Source organism: Oncorhynchus gorbuscha, unplaced genomic scaffold (genome assembly GCF_021184085.1).
Source record: "Oncorhynchus gorbuscha isolate QuinsamMale2020 ecotype Even-year unplaced genomic scaffold, OgorEven_v1.0 Un_scaffold_2009, whole genome shotgun sequence".
NCBI classification, from domain to species: Eukaryota; Metazoa; Chordata; class Actinopteri; order Salmoniformes; family Salmonidae; genus Oncorhynchus; species Oncorhynchus gorbuscha.
In genome coordinates, this window is record NW_025746626.1 from 62,083 (window position 1) to 88,776 (window position 26,694).

At 43.7% G+C, this 26,694-nt stretch overlaps 2 protein-coding genes across 3 annotated transcripts; both read left to right on the forward strand.

The window, feature by feature from the left end:
• The first annotated feature begins 430 nt into the window (after positions 1 to 430).
• On the forward strand, positions 431 to 3,333 carry LOC124024806. Of its 2 annotated transcripts, none has more exons than XM_046338565.1 (6): positions 431 to 1,144; positions 1,299 to 1,393; positions 1,576 to 1,729; positions 2,008 to 2,044; positions 2,152 to 2,462; positions 2,869 to 3,333. In XM_046338565.1, the coding sequence occupies exons 1-6, from the start codon at positions 1,098 to 1,100 to the stop codon at positions 3,197 to 3,199; spliced, it is 975 nt and encodes a 324-aa protein (XP_046194521.1). In that variant the 5' UTR covers positions 431 to 1,097; the 3' UTR covers positions 3,200 to 3,333. The 2 variants fall into 2 exon arrangements, with proteins under 2 accessions (XP_046194521.1, XP_046194522.1); XM_046338566.1 differs by having other exon boundaries at positions 1,050 to 1,144; positions 1,299 to 1,365.
• A 5,515-nt stretch (positions 3,334 to 8,848) lies between these two features.
• On the forward strand, positions 8,849 to 11,400 carry LOC124024808. The gene is made up of 7 exons (XM_046338570.1): positions 8,849 to 9,014; positions 9,169 to 9,235; positions 9,446 to 9,599; positions 9,869 to 9,905; positions 9,993 to 10,303; positions 10,708 to 10,884; positions 10,929 to 11,400. The coding sequence occupies exons 1-7, from the start codon at positions 8,955 to 8,957 to the stop codon at positions 11,398 to 11,400; spliced, it is 1,278 nt and encodes a 425-aa protein (XP_046194526.1). The 5' UTR covers positions 8,849 to 8,954.
• The last annotated feature ends 15,294 nt before the right edge of the window (positions 11,401 to 26,694 follow it).

Consider the following 26,694-nt stretch of genomic DNA (forward strand, 5'->3'; position numbering starts at 1 on the left):
GCTAAATTAACCTTGCTACCAGAACAGCTGTGGAGAACTTATACTACAGTTTTAAGGGATCTCTCTGAAGGTATTAGATTATACAATGGTGCTTCGTCCTCTGGATGAAGAACCATACATCTCGGCTTGGCTTCATTGCATTATTATTTGGGGAACGTTGACATGCCATTTGTGTTGACGGATGGATGAAAATAATGTAATTATAGTATCGTTATACATAGGTTATCAGAAAAATCTGCATGAGATACCCATAGAACTGAGCCCTGCTCTATTTCAGCACCATGCCGTGGTCTCAGGTGCTGCCCAGACTCGAAACATTACAGCACCATGGCACGGTCCCCTGACGCCAAGAACGTCATTGATTTTAAATTATTCTAGGCACAAGTGGTTATAATTTATTGCATGTCCTAGTTTTGCAGCTTTGCAACCTCAGAATTATAGCTAATGGATGGCAGCGAGTTACGTTTTTGTGCATGGCGATGAATGAGGATGCTTGATAAACCATAAATTAAACGCAAAAACGTGCACTTACAAATATTTTCGTTTGGCAGAACTTTGACAAGCTATAATCTGTTTTCAAATGACATTGACAGTTCATATAGACATTAGACTTAGGCCTAATTGTGACATCATGTGTGTATGACATCTTTGAAGAATGCCCTGGCTTCAGCCAATCGGAATCGAGTATTCAACAATGCTTTGGCATAATTCAAGGACGTTCATATTCACTTCAGTTGTCTGCCGATGGTTCACTGACGTTTTTTCAAAGGAGCTATTAGTATTTCCTCTAAACAGCCTACAACAATAAGCTACACATCATGTCAGATGACAGCAAGGTATGGTTCATTTAGCCTATTTTGAGTTTAGAGGAGAAATTACTAACAATATAGTAGGTCACTACCAAAGCAATAGGTCTCACTGGTTTGATCCATGGACTGAAATCTGACCACTATTGCCGTTTTGTTTACAATAGGAGCGAATAAGTTGTTTCACAAAGTCACAACCTAGGACTGATATTGACCTCTCATTTATCCACCAGAGCGTGAAATGGGAGGATCCCCCGGATGACCAAAATAAGGTTGTGATGAATATGAAGGATGAAACAGAGACACATGAGACCAACAAGAACAGGACAGGAGGCAAGGTAAGAAATATGCTGTCCTTTACACATGTTCTGCCTACTTAGGCACAGATCTATGATTAGTTTAGTATCACTAAATCCTAGCCTTAAAGCATTAGGAGGAGACACTACACTGACCTTAGATCTGCTATGAGACCTATAATCTGTTGTCATGTAGGCTAAACGTAAGTCCAGTGGCCGTGCCAAGAAGACTTCCGTGGAGGAGGACAGCAGCATTGGTGCAGGTCCGAGATTACTTCATGTTGGGTGCAGGTTGTGTTCAAATTCATCAGCACTGATCTGAGAAGATAGTATCTATATAGGTGAAAGCAATATAGTGGAGGCCCGCAGAGAGATGTGCTTTTACCTGTCCAGTGCAATCAAATCACTAAAGGTGAAGGAAATTAGGGATCAAGTTCAGATTCAACTTTAGATTTCTCTTTGCGGTTTCCCAGAGTCTTCTCAGACACCCGGGTGTGGTTTCCGGGAAAGGGGATCTATCATTGAGCAGCTGGAGAAGGAGGCTCAGAGGACTCTAATGCCTTCTCTCAAGATTGAGACATGCTGTGCCCCAATCCTCCTCTCCTTCCTGAGGAGTCTAACTGATGAGCAAGTCCCATGTCTTTTTCCAACCTCACATAAAACAACTCTGAATTTATAATCATAGTGCACCTTCTAACCACAAATGGGATTTTAGACACTACACCTAACATCACTGTAACCACACCCATAACTCTTCCTGTAAATCAAGAACAAAATGTCTCATGTACTTGCTAATAGCTTAATTAAATACACTTTTATTTTCCCTGACATGGCTATCTAGTGACTCCACTAACTCAACATCAGTGTGCAGGTAAAATATGTTTCCTTTCTTTTCTTTTCTCTAGCCAATGGAGAGTGATTCAGCATGGCATGAAAAATAACGTAAGTCTCTCCACATAAGGTTCTGGTCAAAAGTTGTGCGCTATATAGGGAATGGTGTCATGGAATTGCTTGATTGACAAAAACATTACTCTGTTTGTTGGCCATAGCTCACATTCGAGCAGCTCTCCATGCTGTGTCTGAAGATTGTTAAAGTCGTGACCCAGACAGCCCTCCGCATTCTCCTACCAGCGCTAGCTCGTATCATGGGGGTGAACCTGAGGAGTGGGGCAACCTCCCCAGAATCCCAGTGCTCTCTGACAGGGTCTGAGGATTCCTTAGGCAGTCTGGATGAGAGAGAGAAAAGGCTGCTGATCAGTGAGATGAACTCCTGGACTAAGGAGAGGAGGAGGAATGGCAGTGCAGGGTGCCGCCAAAAATCCACTCGCAGAACCTCATCACCATGCTGTTCGCCTAAGAGGTATGTTCACAGCAATATTTCAACTTAATAATTGCAAGACCTGACCCATACTTATCATAAATTATTAACTTGGAATTCACACCTTGTAGTTTTAAATTCTGGTCAGAAATGTTGCCACTGAGGGGGTGGGTCCAGGTGAAAGTCATTTTTTAACTGGGTAAGCCATAAAGTCATCTATGAATAAATAGATCAGGTACATGCCTTTCAGAATTAATCATATTCTGATGTCGTACAAACATAAAAATCAGGCAAAAAATCGTGTCAGTTGGCTTTAGGCTTCTAGAACTACGGTGGTATGAGACCATCATTGCTCTAATTTGGTTATCAGGCTCACTAATGGCCCAGATTAGATACCAGTTGGTCACATTTGCATGGCATAAGTGGTGATTGTGTGTTTATCTTCAAGGTCCCAGACCTCATTGCAGAGCTTGCCTGCAACTAGAGAGGCTCCCCTCATGGAGGAGCCTCTGAAGGCTCTTTTTGGGGTAACGGAAGAGAGCCTCCTGATATCCCTGGTTGAGGGTCACTCCAACCCCACCTCCTCCAGCTCCTCCGAGTTGAGGTGTGCTATTGTGGGGGAGGTGGTACACCAGCTTAACTCTGGCCTCTCAGTGGCCATTCAGGCCAGCTCGGGGAGTTTCCCCCCCTATGGACAGTCAGGACATAGCAGCAGGCAAGGAGGTCATTCGGGTAGCCTCGGTGCAGATCCTGGCCGAGCTACAGAGCCAAACGTCTGAGCCAGAGTGGGTAGGGTTTATCGAGCCCCTCATGGACCCTGTGACCGATGATGTGCTGGATGCCATTGTCGGCACAATGGACAAAATGGCACAGGACTTCAACATCCTATTGGATCTGGCCAAGAAGATGACAATCTTGGGGTCAAAATGTCTGACCAATCTTCAATGTGACCTTGATGTTGAGTGTCCATCTGGGAAAGAAGGGACCACTCACTTTCTCAAAGAGACTGGATCCTCTACCAGTGTGGTGGCCAGAAAGATTCAGACCCTCTCTAGCCCCAACTTTCAGTCTAAAGCCCTGAAGGCGGTGAGCACCATCCTTACAAGGAAAGTCAGCAGCTCTTCTGGCATGGCTCCTTCCTCTAGGCCTTCTAGTGCTGCTCCTAGCCTTACTGAAGCTTCCCTGAATACCAGCTGCACAGCCCTGACATCTGTAACCTCCACTGCCACAGTGATTGTTAAGGCATTTGTGGGAGGCATGGAGACGATAGCATCATTTGAAGGCACATGTGAAGCAGTTGATTGGCCAGTTCCTGTAAATGACCACAAAACAGGATCTTCACAGATGATAACCTTCTCTCTAGCCCGCACACTCTACGGCCGTATACGAGCAAAGCTGAGGGACCTTTTAACTCTATCCGCTCGAGAAGAAGGTGTGGCTAAGGATGCTTCTCTTCAGGAGTCTTCAGACACTATGGAAAAGGCAACTGTTTCAACTGTTGAGGTCCAGTTACCCAGCACCAAACTTAGTAGAGTTCCCAGTGAGAGCCAACCAATACCAGCTCTCTGTCTCTCCAATCTGGATACCAGTACTCAAGAAGTTCTTAGCAGTGTTTTTTCCATCTACAAGTCAGAGTTATCAAAAGTGGAGAGTAAATCCTTGGCCGTTGTCAGTTCATCTGATGAGTCCCTAGAGGCTTGTTGGTTTGTTGATGGCGTCCTATCAAAGCTCGATGACTATACTATTTCCCAGTCACCCTCACCCAATGAAGACTTGAGCGTGAGTACTCAATATTCTCAACTGAGCTCAGAAGAGAGTGTCAGAATCACGGAGTCTTCTACTAGTCTGATTCAGAGCATTAAGAAGCTCTCTAGCAATGACTTCCAGACTCAGGCAGAAGAGGCAGTGAGTAAAGTGCTGATGAGATCCAGTCATTCCTTTATCACACAGATCAGCCATACTGGTCTTCAGAAAAGTCTGCAGGCTGGCTTATCATCTAGCTCACCATCAGAGATCCATGTCCTTTCAGAATCCATGTCCTCCATGTCCTCTGAGAATACAGCCTCTGGATTAGTGGAAACCTTTGTCAAAGGAATGGTGACTATTTTCCAGAAAAATGAGTCCACTGACACTGTGCTACTGGAAAGAAGTGGGAGAGTTTCACAGTGCTCCCACGGGGGCTCCCAACTGGATGATACTGAATTGAGTGTTAAAATATCAGAGGAGAAGCTTTGGTCAACAGCTAAGACCATCTGCGTCAGTATGAAGAACACACTTAAGGATTTCTTCACAGGGCTGAAGCCACCCGGATCCGAAAGGACAGAAAATGCTTCTTCCAAAGAGACCCTTGGGGAAATCCTGGTTGCTATCCAGAATGAAATCTCAAACTTAGGGCGAATGAAGGATTCCAGGGAGCTCCTTCAGATCAATGATATGGTAGGAACTATACTGAAGGAGGTTGAGAAAAGTGAGGATGACAGTGAACAAGTCTGCCAAGACATCCCTAGAACCTGTTCATCTTTGTCCACTTCTTTAAATGGTCGTAGTTCCTTGTCCAGCTCTTCAAAGAGTCCTAGGTCAGAGTGTGAGTTAGAGATCAACCTCCCTGGCACTCCCATCCCTGACGAAGTGCCTTTTGATCTGACCTGCCCCATCGTCAGGAGCTCCTGCATCGACACCAGGGTCTCTAAAATGCCAGAGATTTCTTCAAGTGACCTAAAGACAAAGATGATGGCACACACAGATGAACCCCTGCATCGTAACAGTCCAATGACTGACCGCAGTCGACCGCCGAGTGCTAAAGCCTCTTTTCGATCCTCCACTCCGTCTTTCACCAACAAGGGAACCTCTTTGGTACCAAAGGGAGATGGGATTGACATTGAAGAGAAGGAGGTGTGCATCCCCAGCAGCTCTGGCCATCTGAGGGAGCTCTTAATCACCCCGGACATCAGCAGTGCCACTGCATTCCCACTGCAGTACTTGATGGACTCCAGCAAAGATGATGGCATCTGTTTTGTCACCATACTGGTGATAAGGTTGCTATCGGAGATCAGACCCTCAGCCCTAGATGGACCCTCCCAACAGGCAGCAGATCTGACAGAAACATGTCAGCAACTCATCAGACAAGTCCTGTCTGAGTTCTGTGCTGCATCCAGATTCTCCAGGACAAAGGCATATTCGCAGAACCTGAACATCCAAAGGGTGTTCAGAGGTGTACATAAAAACCTCATGGAGGAGTTTGGCTCTTATAACATCCTGCAAGCAGCTCTTTCCTCCCAGGACCCTGCATTTGACAGAGTCCTGGTAAAGTCCTTGACCCAGCAGCTGGTACAGGGATGCAAGGAGGCGTCAAGACCAGCTTCTGCTGCAACAAACCCATCAGACCAGGCTGAGACAGAGAGGGGGGGCTGAGCAGAAAGCAAGAAGGAGCTTCCTTTGCTTTTCAATGACCAAACTCAGGATCAACTTCAAGGTATAGCAGGGAGTTAGCATTTGTTTTTGGTTCCAGTTAGGTGCTGATGTTATTGATGTTATTGATATGATAAGACAAATACATGAGATAAATATGTTTTATTCATCACTAAATTGTTGCCTTGGATTCAGAAGTGTTTTATTTATTTATTTATTTATTCTCTGTACCATTTTCTTTACCTTTCTTATGTTAGCGTTCCAAGAGAGGAAACAAAAAGGACTGCCATTCAGTCCAGGAACAGACTGAGATTCCCTCTACTGATGGACATTGCATAGGTAAGGATGTTTTAGAGCTCTGCTAAAGCTTGTAGTTTTGTTTAGGTGTGTGTTAGAAACATAGGTATGCCTACCAAACTCATAGCACTGTTATTTTTCAACGTTACTATACTGCATCTCTCTCTCTCTTACCCCATCCATTTCTCTTGTGTTTCTAGCTCCCGTTGGAGAGGTTTCTCCCTCCATATCTCAGCCTGTCAAAAAACGATCCTTGATTGTCAGGGTCTTTTCAGCAATGATGAAGCCATTCAGGTGCTACACCAAGAAGAACCTGTAACCTCTTACACTGCAGTTAGAACTACTTTTGTAACAGCAAGACTTTTGACAAGAGGCATTTCTGCATGTCTACCCTTTCAAAGTCTATTTGATCAAATAAATGCCAATGATTTTACAAGAATTTCAAGTGTTTTGGAAGATTAGTAAAACTGAAGCAGCTTTTCTCAGAGAAATGCACTAGTTCCCCCTTGGTTACACATTTATTGTGCAGTTTTTGAGTTGGCAGGACTTGGGGCAGCAGGTAGCCTTGTGGTTAGAGCGTTGGGCCAGAAAGGTTGCTAGGTCAGATCCCTGAGCTAACCATGTAAAAAAATATGACGTTCTGCTCCTGAACAAGGTAGTTAACCCACTGTTCCTAAGCTGTGATTGTAAATAAGAATTTGTTCTGAACTGACTTGTCTAGGAAAATAAATAAAATAACCACATCTTGACTCTAATACAATAGTTGCTGCATAGACTGTCAGATAACCAGATGTTGTCTATTAATTTAGTTCGATTGGTAAGAGCTTATTAGCAGCAAGGGGAAAACACATAGAGGAGAATTAGCTATCTGCAGCTAGATGTTTTCTATATATTTTCTATATGTTGAAAATATAACGTCCAACAGTTGACAGTGTATGTCAGAGCAAAAACCAAGCCATGAGGTCGAAGGAATTGTCCATAGAGCTCAGAGATCTGGTGAATGGTACCAAAACATTTCTGCAATATTGAAGGTCCCCAAGGACACAGTGGCCTCCATCATTCTTAAACGGAAGAAGTTTGGAAACCCCAAGACTCTTCCTAGAGCTGGCCGCCAGGCCAAACTGAGCAATCGGGGGAGAAGGGCGGTGCAGTGCAGTGGAGTAGCTTCAACAGCCATAGGCCCATTGATTTCACATCACATTCCATGATGCAATGCAGAATACGGCTTCACACAGAACAATCACCAAACCCATAAGATAACACTTAGCACAGCCAAACATCATGTATCACATGAAGAGGCATGTGTGTACTCCAGACGTGATACCTTGTCATGGACCTGCTGTTTCGATCTTCTCTCTCTCTCTCTACCACACCTGCTGTCTCGACCTCTAAATGTCCGGCTATGAAAAGCTAACTGATAATTACTCCGGAGGTGCTGACCTGTTGCACCCTCTATAACCACATTATTTTGTTGACTCTGCTGGTCATCTATGAAGAATGTTTGAACTACAGTACTTGAAGAACGATCTGGCCTTAATGGCCATGTATGCTTATAATCTCCACCGGCACAGCCAGAAGAGGACTAGCCACCCCTCAGAGCCTGGTTCCTCTCTAGGTTTCTTCCTAGGTTCCTGTTTTTCTAGAGAGTTTTTCCTAGCCACCGTGCTTCTAAATCTGCATTGCATGCTATTTGAGGTTTTAAGCTGGGTGTCGGAATAAGCATTTTGTGACATCTGCTGATGTAAAAAGGGCTTTATAAATAAATTGTACTGATTGATTGATGATTGATTGTATGAAATGGAGTAGCATATATCATCATGCAAAATGAACATTGAGCACTGTCTCCATGGAGTATAGCACTGCAGCCTTAGGCAATGTATATTTACGTGGTGCATAACATTATCTCATATCACATGCATGGCAAGACATGATTGATGTAATTAGATGCTCTGGAGAGATCCCACCCTCCTTCCCCAACACATGTAGAATGCTTAGAAACCACCAGAAACCTGTGAAATAGATCAACAGATGATGTTTTATCTTCTCTCAAGGTCTGTTGGTTTACAGTATCTCAGAATCAGGAACTGACGCCAAGAACGTCATTGATTTTAAATTATTCTAGGCGCAAGTGGTTATAATTTATTGCATGTCCTAGTTTTGCAGCTTTGCAACCTCAGAATTATAGCTAATGGATGGCAGCGAGTTACGTTTTTGTGCATGGCGATGAATGAGGATGCTTGATAAACCATAAATTAAACGCAAAAACGTGCACTTACAAATATTTTCGTTTGGCAGAACTTTGACAAGCTATAATCTGTTTTCAAATGACATTGACAGTTCATATAGACATTAGACTTAGGCCTAATTGTGACATCATGTGTGTATGACATCTTTGAAGAATGCCCTGGCTTCAGCCAATCGGAATCGAGTATTCAACAATGCTTTGGCATAATTCAAGGACGTTCATATTCACTTCAGTTGTCTGCCGATGGTTCACTGACGTTTTTTTCAAAGGAGCTATTAGTATTTCCTCTAAACAGCCTACAACAATAAGCTACACATCATGTCAGATGACAGCAAGGTATGGTTCATTTAGCCTATTTTGAGTTTAGAGGAGAAATGACTAACAATATAGTAGGTCACTACCAAAGCAATAGGTCTCACTGGTTTGATCCATGGACTGAAATCTGACCACTATTGCCGTTTTGTTTACAATAGGAGCGAATAAGTTGTTTCACAAAGTCACAACCTAGGACTGATATTGACCTCTCATTTATCCACCAGAGCGTGAAATGGGAGGATCCCCCGGATGACCAAAATAAGGTTGTGATGAATATGAAGGATGAAACAGAGACACATGAGACCAACAAGAACAGGACAGGAGGCAAGGTAAGAAATATGCTGTCCTTTACACATGTTCTGCCTACTTAGGCACAGATCTAGGATTAGTTTAGTATCACTAAATCCTAGCCTTAAAGCATTAGGAGGAGACACTACACTGACCTTAGATCTGCTATGAGACCTATAATCTGTTGTCATGTAGGCTAAACGTAAGTCCAGTGGCCGTGCCAAGAAGACTTCCGTGGAGGAGGACAGCAGCATTGGTGCAGGTCTGAGATTACTTCATGTTGGGTGCAGGTTGTGTTCAAATTCATCAGCACTAATCTGAGAAGATAGTATCTATATAGGTGAAAGCAATATAGTGGAGGCCCGCAGAGAGATGTGCTTTTACCTGTCCAGTGCAATCAAATCACTAAAGGTGAAGGAAATTAGGGATCAAGTTCAGATTCAACTTTAGATTTCTCTTTGCGGTTTCCCAGAGTCTTCTCAGACACCCGGGTGTGGTTTCCGGGAAAGGGGATCTATCATTGAGCAGCTGGAGAAGGAGGCTCAGAGGACTCTAATGCCTTCTCTCAAGATTGAGACATGCTGTGCCCCAATCCTCCTCTCCTTCCTGAGGAGTCTAACTGATGAGCAAGTCCCATGTCTTTTTCCAACCTCACATAAAACAACTCTGAATTTATAATCATAGTGCACCTTCTAACCACAAATGGGATTTTAGACACTACACCTAACATCACTGTAACCACACCCATAACTCTTCCTGTAAATCAAGAACAAAATGTCTCATGTACTTGCTAATAGCTTAATTAAATACACTTTTATTTTCCCTGACATGGCTATCTAGTGACTCCACTAACTCAACATCAGTGTGCAGGTAAAATATGTTTCCTTTTCTCTAGCCAATGGAGAGTGATTCAGCATGGCATGAAAAATAACGTAAGTCTCTCCACATAAGGTTCTGGTCAAAAGTTGTGCGCTATATAGGGAATGGTGTCATGGAATTGCTCTGTTTGTTGGCCATAGCTCACATTCGAGCAGCTCTCCATGCTGTGTCTGAAGATTGTTAAAGTCGTGACCCAGACAGCCCTCCGCATTCTCCTACCAGCGCTAGCTCGTATCATGGGGGTGAACCTGAGGAGTGGGGCAACCTCCCCAGAATCCCAGTGCTCTCTGACAGGGTCTGAGGATTCCTTAGGCAGTCTGGATGAGAGAGAGAAAAGGCTGCTGATCAGTGAGATGAACTACTGGACTAAGGAGAGGAGGAGGAATGGCAGTGCAGGGTGCCGCCAAAAATCCACTCGCAGAACCTCATCACCATGCTGTTCGCCTAAGAGGTATGTTCACAGCAATATTTCAACTTAATAATTGCAAGACCTGACCCATACTTATCATAAATTATTAACTTGGAATTCACACCTTGTAGTTTTAAATTCTGGTCAGAAATGTTGCCACTGAGGGGTGGGTCCAGGTGAAAGTCATTTTTAACTGGGTAAGCCATAAAGTCATCTATGAATAAATAGATCAGGTACATGCCTTTCAGAATTAATCATATTCTGATGCCGTACAAACATAAAAATCAGGCAAAAAATCGTGTCAGTTGGCTTTAGGCTTCTAGAACTACGGTGGTATGAGACCATCATTGCTCTAATTTGGTTATCAGGCTCACTAATGGCCCAGATTAGATACCAGTTGGTCACATTTGCATGGCATAAGTGGTGATTGTGTGTTTATCTTCAAGGTCCCAGACCTCATTGCAGAGCTTGCCTGCAACTAGAGAGGCTCCCCTCATGGAGGAGCCTCTGAAGGCTCTTTTTGGGGTAACGGAAGAGAGCCTCCTGATATCCCTGGTTGAGGGTCACTCCAACCCCACCTCCTCCAGCTCCTCCGAGTTGAGGTGTGCTATCGTGGGGAGGTGGTACACCAGCTTAACTCTGGCCTCTCAGTGGCCATTCAGGCCAGCTCGGGGAGTTTCCCCCCTATGGACAGTCAGGACATAGCAGCAGGCAAGGAGGTCATTCGGGTAGCCTCGGTGCAGATCCTGGCCGAGCTACAGAGCCAAACGTCTGAGCCAGAGTGGGTAGGGTTTATCGAGCCCCTCATGGACCCTGTGACCGATGATGTGCTGGATGCCATTGTCGGCACAATGGACAAAATGGCACAGGACTTCAACATCCTATTGGATCTGGCCAAGAAGATGACAATCTTGGGGTCAAAATGTCTGACCAATCTTCAATGTGACCTTGATGTTGAGTGTCCATCTGGGAAAGAAAGGACCACTCACTTTCTCAAAGAGACTGGATCCTCTACCAGTGTGGTGGCCAGAAAGATTCAGACCCTCTCTAGCCCCAACTTTCAGTCTAAAGCCCTGAAGGCGGTGAGCACCATCCTTAAGGAAAGTCAGCAGCTCTTCTGGCATGGCTCCTTCCTCTAGGCCTTCCTTCTAGTGCTGCTCCTAGCCTTACTGAAGCTTCCCTGAATACCAGCTGCACAGCCCTGACATCTGTAACCTCCACTGCCACAGTGATTGTTAAGGCATTTGTGGGAGGCATGGAGACGATAGCATCATTTGAAGGCACATGTGAAGCAGTTGATTGGCCAGTTCCTGTAAATGACCACAAAACAGGATCTTCACAGATGATAACCTTCTCTCTAGCCCGCACACTCTACGGCCGTATACGAGCAAAGCTGAGGGACCTTTTAACTCTATCCGCTCGAGAAGAAGGTGTGGCTAAGGATGCTTCTCTTCAGGAGTCTTCAGACACTCTGGAAAAGGCAACTGTTTCAACTGTTGAGGTCCAGTTACCCAGCACCAAACTTAGTAGAGTTCCCAGTGAGAGCCAACCAATACCAGCTCTCTGTCTCTCCAATCTGGATACCAGTACTCAAGAAGTTCTTAGCAGTGTTTTTTCCATCTACAAGTCAGAGTTATCAAAAGTGGAGAGTAAATCCTTGGCCGTTGTCAGTTCATCTGATGAGTCCCTAGAGGCTTGTTGGTTTGTTGATGGCGTCCTATCAAAGCTCGATGACTATACTATTTCCCAGTCACCCTCACCCAATGAAGACTTGAGTGTGAGTACTCAATATTCTCAACTGAGCTCAGAAGAGAGTGTCAGAATCACGGAGTCTTCTACTAGTCTGATTCAGAGCATTAAGAAGCTCTCTAGCAATGACTTCCAGACTCAGGCAGAAGAGGCAGTGAGTAAAGTGCTGATGAGATCCAGTCATTCCTTTATCACACAGATCAGCCATACTGGTCTTCAGAAAAGTCTGCAGGCTGGCTTATCATCTAGCTCACCATCAGAGATCCATGTCCTTTCAGAATCCATGTCCTCCATGTCCTCTGAGAATACAGCCTCTGGATTAGTGGAAACCTTTGTCAAAGGAATAGCGACTATTTTCCAGAAAAATGAGTCCACTGACACTGTGCTACTGGAAAGAAGTGGGAAAGTTTCGCAGTGCTCCCACGGGGGCTCCCAACTGGAAGATACTGAATTGAGTGTTAAAATATCAGAGGAGAAGCTTTGGTCAACAGCTAAGACCATCTGCGTCAGTATGAAGAACACACTTAAGGATTTCTTCACAGGGCTGAAGCCACCCGGATCCGAAAGGACAGAAAATGCTTCTTCCAAAGAGACCCTTGGGGAAATCCTGGCTGCTATCCAGAGTGAAATCTCAAACTTAGGGAGAATGAAGGATTCCAGGGAGCTCCTTCAGATCAATGATATGGTAGGAACTATACTGAAGGAGGGTGAGAAAAGTGAGGATGACAGTGAACAAGTCTGCCAAGACATCCCTAGAACCTGTTCATCTTTGTCCACTTCTTTAAATGGTCGTAGTTCCTTGTCCAGCTCTTCAAAGAGTCCTAGGTCAGAGTGTGAGTTAGAGATCAACCTCCCTGGCACTCCCATCCCTGACGAAGTGCCTTTTGATCTGACCTGCCCCATCGTCAGGAGCTCCTGCATCGACACCAGGGTCTCTAAAATGCCAGAGATTTCTTCAAGTGACCTAAAGACAAAGATGATGGCACACACAGATGAACCCCTGCATCGTAACAGTCCAATGACTGACAGCAGTCGACCGCCAGTGCTAAAGCCTCTTTTCGATCCTCCACTCCGTCTTTCACCAACAAGGGAACCTCTTTGGTACCAAAGGGAGATGGGATTGACATTGAAGAGAAGGAGGTGTGCATCCCCAGCAGCTCTGGCCATCTGAGGGAGCTCTTAATCACCCCGGACATCAGCAGTGCCACTGCATTCCCACTGCAGTACTTGATGGACTCCAGCAAAGATGATGGCATCTGTTTTGTCACCATACTGGTGATAAGGTTGCTATCGGAGATCAGACTCTCAGCCCTAGATGGACCCTCCCAACAGGCAGCAGATCTGACAGAAACATGTCAGCAACTCATCAGACAAGTCATGTCTGAGTTCTGTGCTGCATCCAGATTCTCCAGGACAAAGGCATATTCCCAGAACCTGAACATCCAAAGGGTGTTCAGAGGTGTACATAAAAACCTCATGGAGGAGTTTGGCTCTTATAACACCCAGCAAGCAGCTATTTCCTCCCAGGACCCTGCATTTGACAGAGTCCTAGTAAAGTCCTTGACCCAGCAGCTGGTACAGGGATGCAAGGAGGCGTCAAGACCAGCTTCTGCTGCAACAAACCCATCAGACCAGGCTGCAACAGAGAGGGGGGCTGAGCAGAAAGCAAGAAGGAGCTTCCTTTGCTTTTCAATGACCAAACTCAGGATCAACTTCAAGGTATAGCAGGGAGTTAGCATTTGTTTTTTGTTCCAGTTAGGTGCTGATGTTATTGATATGATAAGACAAATACATGAGATAAATATGTTTTATTAATCACTAAATTGTTGCCTTGGATTCAGAAGTGTTCCATTTATTTATTTATTCTCTGTACCATTTTCTTTACCTTTCTTATGTTAGCGTTCCAAGAGAGGAAACAAAAAGGACTGCCATTCAGTCCAGGAACAGACTGAGATTCCCTCTACTGACGGACATTGCATAGGTAAGGATGTTTTAGAGCTCTGCTATAGCTTGTAGTTTTGTTTAGGTGTGTGTTAGAAACTTAGGTATGCCTACCAAACTCATAGCACTGTTATTTTTCAACGTTACTATACTGCATCTCTCTCTCTCTCTCTCTCTTACCCCATCCATTTCTCTTGTGTTTCTAGCTCCCGTTGGAGAGGTTTCTCCCTCCATATCTCAGCCTGTCAAAAAACGATCCTTGATTGTCAGGGTCTTTTCAGCAATGATGAAGCCATTCAGGCGCTTCACCAAGAAGAACCTGTAACCTGTTACGCTGCATGAAGAACTACTTTTGTAACAGCAAGACTTTTGACAAGAGGAATTTCTGCATGTCTACCCTTTCAAAGTCTATTTGATCAAATAAATGCAAATTATTTTACAAGAATTTCAAGTGTTTTGGAAGATTGGTAAAACTGAAGCAGCTTTTCTCAGAGAAATGCACTAGTTCCCCCTTGGTTACACTTTTATTGTGCAGTTTTTGAGTTGGCAGGACTTGGAGCAGCAGGTAGCCTTGTGGTTAGAGCGTTGGGCCAGTAACTGAAAGGTTGCGAGGTCAGATCCCTGAGCTGACCATGTAAAAATATGACGTTCTGCTCCTGAACAAGGTAGTTAACCCACTGTTCCTAAGCTGTCATTGTAAATACGAATTTGTTCTGAACTGACTTGTCTAGGCAAATAAATAAAATAACCAGAGCTTAACTCCAATACAATAGTTGCTGCATAGACTGTCAGATAACCAGATGTTCTCAATTAATTTAGTTAGATTGGTAAGAGCTTATTAGCAGCAAGGGAAAACACATAGTGGGGAATTAGCTATCTGCAGCTAGATCAACCCTCTGAGATGTTTTCTGTATGTTGAAAATATAAGGTCCAACAGTTGACAGTGTATGTCAGAGCAAAAACCAAGCCATGAGGTCAAAGGAATTGTCCATAGAGCTCAGAGACATGATTATGTCAAGACACAGATCTGGTGAATGGTACCAAAACGTTTCTGCAATATTGAAGGTCCCCAAGGACACAGTGGCCTCCATCATTCTTAAACGGAAGAAGTTTGGAACCACCAAGACTCTTCCTAAACTGAGCAATCGGGGGAGAAGTGCTTTGGTCAATTAAAAATAGCTCTACTCTGAGAACTACTTTTAATCACAGAGTGGAAAACCTAGAACCATACTGTGTTGATCACAATTATGGATGTATTCTGGAATAAGACAAACCTATACATAGAGTTGGAGTCTGAGTGTGTGTACACACAGCCACCTCTTTAACCACTCTTCAAAATATTTGGCAGCCTTTGAGATGGAGAGGCAGGAGAATTAGTGACAGAACAAGAGTATAATAAAAGCATGACTTCTCTCCCACTCCTGCTCACAGCAGCAGTGCAGTGGAGTATCTTCAACAGCCATAGGCCCAAGGATTTCACATCACATTCCATGATGCAATGCAGAATACGGCTTCACACAGAACAATCACCAAACCCATAAGATAACACTTCGCACAGCCAAACATCATGTATCACATGAACAGAAATGTGTGTACTCCGGACGAGATGCCTTGTCACGGACCTGCTGTTTCAATCTACGCTCTCTCTCTCCCTATCCCCCACCTCTCCCTCTCTCTCTCTCTCTCTCTCTCTCTCTCTCTCTCTCTCTCTCTCTCTCTCTCTCTCTCTCTCTCTCTCTCTCTCTCTCTCTTTCTCTCTCTTGCAATGCATGCTGGGAGTTTGAGTTTGAGTGTTTGGTGTGGAGGGCTCTATCCTAACTAACTTTCTTTGATTATTTTCTTTACATGTTATTTTCTATGGTGGGGGGTTAATGCAATATTATTTTAGCGGTATCCACAGTTTTTTCAAAGTTAGGGTGGAAGAGGACAGAGTAACTCTCCTGGGGTTTGGAAGGTGTGGTGTTTTTATTCTTTGTCCCCAACTCGACCAGTTTTGATAGCCTTTAGCCGCACCCTTATACTACTCCTCCTTTGTTCTGCGGGTGATGTGGAGGTAAACCCAGGCCCTCATGTCCCCAGGCACCCTCATTTGTTGACTTCTGTGATCGAAAAAGCATTAGTTTCATGCATGTCAACATCAGAAGCCTCCTCCCTAAGTTTGTTTTACTCACTGCTTTAGCACACTGCCAACCCTGATGTCCTTGCCGTGTCTAAATCCTGGTTTAGGAAGGCCACCAATAATTCTGAGATTTCCATACCCAACTATAACATTTTCCGTCAAGATAGAACTGCCAAAGGGGGAGGAGTTAGCCTGCAAAGTAATGTCATACTTTCCAGGTCCATACCCAAACAGTTCAAACTACTAATTTTAAAAATGACTCTCTCCAGAAATACGTCTCTCACTGTTGCCGCCTGCTACCGATCCCCCTCAGCTCCCAGCTGTGCCATAGACACCATTTGTGAATTGATCGCCCCCCCCATCTAGCTTCAGAGTTTGTTCTGTTAGGTGACCTAAACTGGGATATGCTTAACACCCCGGCAGTCCTACAATCTAAGCTAGATGCCCTCAATCTCACACAAATCATCAAGGAACCCACCAGATACAACCCTACATCTTTAAACAAGGGCACCCTCATAGACGTTATCCTGACCAACTGGCCCTCCAAATACATCTCCGCTGTCTTCAATCAGGATCTCAGCGATCACTGCCTCATTGCCTGTATCCGCTACGGGTCCTCAGTCAAACGACCACCCCGCATCACTGTCAAACGCTACCTAAAACACTTATGCGAGCAGGCCTTTCTAATCAACCTGGCCCGGGTATCCTGGAAGGATATTGATCTCATCCCGTCAGTTGAGGATGCCTGGTCATTCTTTAAAAGTAACTTCCTCACCATCTTAGATAAGCATGCTCCATTAAAAAAATGCAGAACTAAGAACAGATATAGCCCTTGGTTCACTCCAGACCTGACTTCCCTCGACCAGCACAAAAACATCATGTGGCGGACTGCAATAGCATTGAATAGTCCCCGCGATATGCAACTGTTCAGGGAAGTCAGGAACCATACACGCAGTCAGTCAGGAAAGCAAAGGCCAGCTTTTTCAAGCAGAAATTTGCATCCTGTAGCTCAAACTCTAAAAAGTTCTGGGACACTGTAAAGTCCATGGAGAACAAGAGCATCTCCTCCCAGCTGCCCACTGCACTGAGGCTTGGTAACACGGTCACCACCGATAAATCCATGATAATCGAAAACTTCAACAAGAATTTCTCAACACCACTAACATTGAGTGGCTGCTGCCAACACACTGACTCAACTCCAGCCACTTTAATAATGGGAATTGATGGGAAATGATGTAAAATATATCACTAGCCAGTTTAAACAATGCTACCTAATATAATGTTTACATACCCTACATTATTCATCTCATATGTATATGTATATACTGTACTCATCTACTGCATCTTTATGTAATACATGTATCACTAGCCACTTTAACTATGCCACTTTTTTACATACTCATCTCATATGTATATACTGCACTCAATACCATCTACTGTATCTTGCCTATGCCGCTCTGTACCATCACTCACTCATATATCTTTATGTACATATTCTTATCCCCTTACACTTGTGTCTATAAGGTAGTGGTTTTGGAATTGTTAGCTAGATTACTTGTTGGTTATTACTGCATTGTCGGAACTAGAAGCACAAGCATTTCGCTACACTCGCATTAACATCTGCTAACCATGTGTATGTGACAAATAACATTTGATTTGATTTGACTACATCCCCAGGTCCAGATGATTCCAGCAGGCACAGCCACAGCCCAGGTGGTTCAGCAGAAGCTCCTCCAGCAGCAGGTGGTGACTGCAGCTGCCTCGCCTCAGATACAGACCCCCCCTCCTCACAGCCCGGCCCAACAGGCCTCAGTTTCCGCTGCAGCAGAGTCCCCAGTACAGCAGCAGCCAGCCAAGGGCCAGGCTCACAGAGGGGCCATGAGGGGCAAGACCCAGGCCAAGCCCAGCGGGGGCAGCAGCTTGGTGCCCACAGGACTAGTTAGAGCTCCCCTTTCAGCTAGGCTAAGCAGGACATCTCATCAGTGTAAATGCATTCAGTGACTGAGGAGCAGCATTATGAAGAGATCCAGCGTTATGAAGGAGTGGTGGAGTCCAGTCTGAGGTGGCTGTGTTGAATCTAACCTGGTTTAAGGAACTGCTCCATGTAAAGGAATGACCTGTCTTTTAAGAGTGTCATCATCTATCTTCAACACAGTAACTGTCGGCTGTTTCCTTAGCGACTGTTTCAGAAGGTCTCCCCTGGACCAACATCCAGGGGGAGGTTTAAGATCAGAAAAGCAGAAAAACAATATTCATGGCTTTTTTTAAATGAATGAATATATTAATGTTACTCCATAGATATCCTGTGACTATGGGCTGGTGCTTAGCTCATTTGGGGAATGTCCATTTGAATAATGTTTTGTGTAGTCATACATTGTCCCAGTCCGCCTTGATGATATTATTCTCATGCTTACCGTTTATGTCTGTAATTTCATAGTTGGTAGATATAGAAAACATCCTTCTTGTTAAAAAAGGTATCTTGATAAAGTAATGCATATTAATGAGACTACATCTCAGTAGTACAGATGCAATGCATTGCCTACCAGAACGATAAAGGTGGTGCGACTTCCGTCCTCATGTTAATTGTCATTGTGAAAGTTATTCACAGACATCAAAGCCCTGAGTCATTAGTGAATGCATTTTTACCTGTGGAAACACATTCACATAACTCTTTTCAATGTATCAATTTAACATTGACAGAAGTGTCCCTAAAAGTTATCTCCTTAATTGTTTGCATAAGAGGGAGCTTGACTCTTAAATGTAACATTTAGTTTTTTTTTGTAACCTTCAGATATTTAATGGATTTAATGAACCCATAATAAGAAAGCAAAAACAGGTTTTTGATTAAAAAAATAAAAAACAATGTACTAAAAATAAAATACTGATATCACATTTACAAATATTCAGACCCTTTACTCAGTACTTTGTTGAAGCACCTTTGGCAGAGATTACAGCCTAGAGTCTTCTTGGGTATGACGCTACAAGCTTGGTACACCTGTATTTGGGGAGTTTCTCCCATTTTTCTCTGCAGATCCTCTCAAGTTCTGTCAGATTGGATGGGGAGCGTCGCTGCAGTTTTTTCAGGTCTCTCCAGAGATGTTCGATCGGTCCGGGCTCTGGCTGGGCCATTCATGGACATTCAGAGACTTGTCCCGAATCCAGTCCTGCATTGTCTTGGCTGTGTGCTTAGGGTCGTTGTCCTGTTGGAAGGTGAACCTCTGGAGCAGGTTTTCATCAACGATCTCTGTACTTTGCTCCGTTCATCTTTCCCAGGATCCTGATTCAGGCCAAATAGTTCAATCTCGGTATCATCAGATCAGAGAATATTGTTTCTCATACCCTTCCCCCAGGTCTGTGTTTCTTTCCAAATCATGTCCAATCAATTGAATTTACCACAGGACTCCAAACAAGTTGTAGAAAAATCTCATGGATGATCAATGGAAACAGGATGCACCTGAGCTCAATTTCGAGTCTCATAGCAAAGGGTCTCAATAATTATTTAAATAAGGTAATTCTGTTTTTATTCTTAATAAATTTGCTAAAATGTTCTACACTTTTCGCTTTGTCATGAGGTGTTTTGTGTAGCTTAATGAGAGGAAAACGTAACAATGTGGAAAAAGTAAAGTGGTCTGAATACTTTCCGGATGCACTGTAAGTTGACTTTTTATAACACATTTCCTGTGATATAACCGTTGGGAAATAATGGGTCCTACTACCATATAATAGGTTAAATCAAAAGATGGAATATGCTGCAATTGATAAAAGCCTTTCTCAGTGTTTTAGTTATGAGGGAGAAATGTTTCCCCCTGCTGGCTGCTGACAGTGGCAGATATATCAGAAGAGAAAACATTTATTTGGGCAGGAGGGCAGAGATTCAGGCCTAAAGCCACTCAGAAGATCCTAGATCACTGGATCAGAGGGCATGTCACACAGTGTCAGAAGAGTCAGACTGTGTAGAAGGGCTATACACACCACTATAGTTAATGTTGCTATCACTGCTAACATTTAAAAGACCAGTATTGTAATCTGGTCTGTTAACAGGAGCACATAACAAGACAAAGGCCAATTTAATGCAATGAATGACGTTTAATAAATTGTCTTAAGTTACTTGGTCTTTAAGGACTGTTTGAAGGGCTTGAACAGGCCTTTGGAGATGGCAGAAAACATCCTGACGAGAAGTGGACGTTTGTGAGGCGTCTCCTGTTGGGAGCTGGCGGGGAGATCCTTTGGCAGTGCAGACATGGCAGCATGTGGCACTATGCTGGGCACTACAGAAGAGAGAAGAGTTGACATGCACTTTAATTTAGAAATGATGTAATGTATGTTACAACTCAACATAACTGACACTGATAAATGAGAACCAACAGCTTGAGTTTGAGAATATAATTACTTTTACATAAGAGATGACTACTGATTGCGTATATAACCTTTGTAAGGTTATTTTGAAATGGCATTTCTTTGTACACCAATATCTCAAACAGACAATGTCCTGTTGTGTGAACTTACGCATGCCATCTTCAGCAGTGGTCTGTACTTGTTCTGATTCAGAGCGGTGGGAATCCTTCTTGTTCCCCTTCTTGAATAGCTAAGTATTTAAAGAGAAAAACATGTTTAAAGAAATGTCACAGCTGAACAACCTCATGATGATAACAATCACACCTACCACACCAGCACAACAACATTTATGATTGGTTTTGGAATGAATGGATGGTTTTATATTTTTTACACTGAATAGCATTGTTTACTCACATTATCTCCCACAACTGTTCATTTAAATACGTTTGCTGTACCTTTAAGTTGCCTGTCAGCCTGACCAGCCTTTGTAGAAAAGATCATTTCCCCCTGCTAGCCCTCACATCCTCAGCCAGTGGAAGAGCCTTAGGCCCGGTGGTTTTGACTGATGTTCTTGAGGCTGCCCTCAATGACTCATTACATCTGTGGAGAAGCGCTTCACTCAAAGACTTGACAAGAATCCTATCAAATGAAGAGTCCTGAGTCCACACGGCCTGTTGGAGGATTTTCTCAGAGCCAAACTCCCCCAACAGATTTTTATAGACGGCTCTGTAGACGTTATCAATCCTCAAGTTCTCTGGATAGGCTGGATAGGGTTTGGATTTTTGTTAGAATTCTCATTACTAACATGCTGATGAGGCCGGTGAAGTCATCATCACTGCCCAAGTTATCAGAGGATGGGGTTGGAAGTGGGACATCTTTGACCATGTCTGGGCTGGTTGACATATCGTCCCTGACAATGTTTTGAGCTACACCAGAATGACTGGTGGTATCCACTTCCTCTCCATCAATGTTGGCCTTTAAGATTTGTGCTGCATTGGAGGTCTCGCTTGTTGCCATAATGACGCCAGAAGGAGACAGCCGAGGGGAGGACTTGCCACTCAATAGATTGCCTACATCAGATATAGTGGTTTCAGATCTTTGGAGAGATTCAGTTGGAGAGGATCCTCTACTTTCTGCATCAGAATCCACAGAGTACATGACCTGGCTTACCATAACTTTGGTAAAGAGACTGACTGTGTCACTAAATACTGATGAAGAAGAAGAGCATGAAATTCTATCTATCTATCTAGCCAACACCTTGGCCCCCTGAACCAAAGTCATTGAAGTTGAATAGGGCACAAAACTAGGAAGCAGGAGGCACTTAACAGACTCCTCTACAAACAGCTGAACCAGCACGTAAGTGGGCTTCCCCACCTTGTCATTCCTCTTCAGCTTCGAAAGGATGGTATCAGATGCACTCTTTCCAGCCGCCACTGTCAGTCCCAGAGGGGTCAAGTTGCTATCAGAAATGATACGGTTGACTTGGTGGCTGAGATCACGGGAGAGAGCACCAATCCTACCCTGAGATATGAGCTCCTCCAGTCTAGCTATTGCATCTGTTAGATCAGAGTGAGATGTAACCTGCCCTTCTGCCTCTGGATATACCTTCTTCATGATAGTATCGGCTATGGCAAACATTATTGTTCTTGCATCACACACCATTGTTTTTGGCTTAGTAGATTCGCTCATGTCAATGACTGAGCATCTTACAATGGGCTGAGCAGGACTCTCAGGTAACTCAGATTTGATCAGTATTTTTCTGACTTTGTTGGTTGCCTTCTTCTGAAACACTTCACTCGAAAGCTGCTCAATGACTGAGGCTGGAGTAACACTTACTCCTTCCAATGATGAGGAACTGGACACGGGCAGGTCTTCTAGGTAAGACATGATACCATCCAAAAAGTCACAGACTTCTAAGGAGTTGTAAGAGGAATTCTCTATAACACTGGACGTTGATTCCAAATCTGCCACCTCGGACCTATACACAGTCACAATCTGAGATAAGACCTCTTTGGTGCAGGGCTCCAGGTTTGGATCACAGAGAACCAGTAAAGGTTGGGAGTTCTCACTCTGGCATTTGCGGAGAGCACCACGTCCAGTTTTGTTGACCTCTTGCAGTATGGCCTCACTCTTACTGAGTAGAGGAGAGTTCTGACCATGAGTACAATCTGCTCTGGTCTCAAATGGTTTCTCTTCTACAGAGCCAGATGAATCATGTCCACTAGGAACAGCAGATGAACTGCATTCTGCTATGGGTGATTCACTCCTACTTGCTGAAGATGAGTTCAGGGTTGAACCAGGCAGAACACTGGAGTCAGTGTGCTCCAGAAGTTGTTCCCTTTGGAATGCAGCTCCACCCGTTCTGTGAAATAATTATTTTATCTTTGCCTGGAGCCTCTTGCAGAGTCTACGAGACGTGTGAAAGGGTTTCTGCTTTGGCATACAGTGTCCCACTTGCGGATCTCTCTGGGTGCTTGTTGGCTTATCTAATTCAGTTTGCTTCACAATGCCTTTGACATCTTCAACAAAGCTATATTTGGCGCCTCCGAATCCATATTGGTCTGTATGAGCCCAGTGGCCACAGAATGATGGATTGTGTCAGGGTCAGATGCATTCATCAAGCTGGGAGTGGCAGTAAATGAATGGGAATGTTCAACCAAACCAGAGGTTTGGGGAACCATCTCACTTGAATCTCGCTCACAGCCTTTGAGGCATTTGTCTTGAACTTGTCACTTGACAGAATGTCAAGGTTTTTCACCAATGCCTTGCAAAATCTCATGGTCAGAGAGTTGCTCCTGGACACTGCTGATGATACTGTCCTCTGGCATTCCCAGGTGGACTTTCAGTGAGGTCTGGGAACTTTAAAATGAACAAGCAAAGAATGTTAATTGCTGTCTGAAGTTGGAAAACAGATATCTTACTGCTAACAAATCTAACAAGCATTATAATTGAGTATACTAAATGTAATTTATATGTGTGCATTAGATATTGCAAAACACACCTGTTAGAAAGCTGGAAAATGGGGGAACAAAATGGCGCCGTAGAGAGAACACAGTGTTTCAGCGAGCTCTCGTGGCATTCGTAAATGTATATTCTTACATTAATCTCCTAGCTTGAAAAAGTGGTAGAATTGGCTAAATAAGTTACCATATAATGAGTCTTGACGACTATTTCGCAAAAATCTCCGACAACATGCCCAATAGAACTACTAAGAAGTCGACCAAAACCACCACCCCTGTGGATGTGCACGAGGAGCTAGCTAACGTTAACGAAGCTAACACCATTGCGGACCCAGGCACAATGGACCTGATAATTCAAAAGATGACTGATAACATTACTAAAGTGATCGATGCTAAGATAAGAACGGTCTTGGAAGCAATAGCAAGTCATTCAGCTGAAATACAGAGCGTTGTGAAACGTGTTGTTGAGGCGGAAGGAAGAATTGCTGCAGTGGAAACTTCAACTACATCTATGGACGCTAAGATAAAAGCACTTGAGAAACAGGTGCGCGAAATGGCGGAGCACATTGACGACTTGGATAATCGAGGACGCAGATGCAATATTCGTGTTGTGGGACTCCCGGAAAATTCTGAAGGGACACGTTCAGTAAAATTCTTTGAGGACTGGATCCCTGGCTACCTACAAATGGACACTAAGGCTGGTCGTGTGAAGCTGGACAGAGCCCATCGCTCTCAAGCACCGATACCGGGCCCCAATCAGCGCCCACGGCCGGTGGTTATAAAGTTCCACAACTTCACCGACAAGCAGCGCGTCATGGATGCGGCTAGAAACATCGGTTCTGTTGGTAGTCAACATAAAAGTCCAAAGGTCTCATTCTTCAATGATTACTCCACAGCGGTTGTACGAAGACGCAAAGCGTTTGATGAGGCGAAGGCTCGACTCAGGAGAATGAAGATGGACTACACACTGTTGTACCCGGCCACATTGAAGATTATGGTCAACGGATCACCTAAAAAGCTCTACACACCTGAAGAGGCTGCTGCGTTTATTGACTCTCTCGGGTAAATAACTCTAAGCTGCACCTCTGCAGCATGGGATAACTTTGCTTATTTTTGGTTGAATCTGATCATGAAACAGTGGTGTGAGTCCTCACGTACTCCGGCTCAGTAATATTCGTATCTTTATTATTTTTCTTGCTAAAGTAATAGCCGCTATAGCTCAGGCTGAGATATGTGTGAATCCATATTGGTGCCCAGGCTTGGTTTTAGGTGGAATAGCCTCAATCTTCTTCTATTGATTTTATTTTCCATATATATAAAGGATGAGGCTATTGAGCGGCAATGCGGACTTAAGAGTCTACATTTGAGAGTTGAAACCCCCTGTATGTTAGCTAGTGGGAAAACCCCCTTTTGGATTTTTACATGTTTAATTTTTGGGTTCAGTATAGTTTGAGTTCAGGGTTCATATTTTTTGTTTATGCTCAGTGAGATGGAGGAGAGTTCAACACATGGAAAAAGGTACCACCCCACTTTTACAGTAGGATCCAGTCTGAATATTGAATGGTCAAGATGCAATGGCAGATAACAGACTGCGTGTATGCACGTGGAACATTAGAGGGAGCCATAACCCCATTAAGAGGAAGAAAGTATTGTCTTTTTTGAAAAAATAAAATATTGATATTGCCCTGTTACAGGAAACCCATTTGGATGATAAGGAGCACTTGAAATTACAACAAGGAGGATTTGGTCAAGTGTTTTTCTCATCATTTACATCCAAAAGTAGAGGGGTAGCAATTCTCGTGAAAAAGAATTTACCACTTAAGGTCTTGAATTGTGTGAAAGATAAATTTGGTCGCTTTGTTATAATTAATGGTACTTTACAAGGGCAGAACATTTCCATAATGAATATTTACTTCCCCCTGCTCACCCCCTGATTTCCTCACTAAAGCATTTCTAGACTTTTCAGAATTAAACTCAGACACTGCAGTGGTTGGAGGAGATTTTAACTGCTTGTTGAACCCCTTATTGATAAGTCTCCCAGCGGTATAGCTTCACTCTCTCCTAAAGCTAAGTCACTTAAAGTTATTTGTGATGATCTGGGGTATGCGGATGTCTGGAGAGCTTTCCATCCCTCCAACAGAGAGTTCACTTTTTTCTCTGCACCTCATGGATGTCAGACTAGAATAGACTATTTTTTTATGCCCAGGACGTCTTTGCAGTCTGTTTTATCTGCTAGGATAGGAAGCATAGTCATATCTGATCATGCTGAGGTGATCCTGGACATAAAACTCAACGGGGCATTCAATCGGTCAAGACATTGGAGGTTGAACACAACCACTCTTAAAGACCATACATTCACATCATATTTTATAACAGAGTTTAAAGCATTTTTCTCTATTAACTCTCAATCAACAGATAACCCCTCGCTCCTTTGGGAGACCTGTAAAGCGTATGCCAGGGGTCTGATTATGTCATACACAGCTACTAAGAGACGGAAAAAGCGGGAAAAGCAAAAAATGTTAGAGGGTGAATTAGGAACTAAAGAGAAGGACTACATTAAAACGCCCACTCCTGCCCTATTAAAGGAAATATCAGTCATTAGATCAACGTTAGACTCTCTCCTAACACAGGACGCTGAAAAGAAAATGAGATTTGTCAGGCAAAAGCTATATGAACATGGCGATAAGCCAGGAAAGTACTTGGCATACCTAGCTAAAAAGAGGGCTGACTCTCAGTCAATTGCTACTATTACTGATTCTGATGGTAATCATTTATATGAAAATAAATTGATAAGTGACTCATTTAAGAAATTTTATACAAACCTTTATGCCTCAGAACTGCCAAAAGATGCACCCAAATTAATGGAGAACTTCTTTGGTAAGATTGAGCTCCCTACTATCTCCGAAGAACAGAGGTCCCTCCTCAATGCCCCTATTACCAAGGAAGAGATAATGTTCGCAATTAAGAATCTGCAAAATGGTAAGGCCCCAGGACCAGATGGGTTTTGTAGTGAGTTCTATAAAGAGTTCCATGGCCTGATCCTTGAGCCATTGCGTGATATGTTTAACCACTCATTTTCAAATGACCAACTCCCTCAAACGCTGAGAGAAGCCAACATTTCACTTATTCTCAAAAAGGGAAAATGTCCAGAGTCTTGTTCCTCGTACAGACCAATTTCCCTTCTGAATGTGGATAGAAAATTGCTTTCTAAAATTCTAGCCACAAGATTAGAGGACTCATTGCCACTAATTGTGAAAGGAGACCAAACTGGCTTCATTAGGGGCCGTAAGTCATGCAACAACGTCAGGCAGCTTCTTAATGTAATTCAA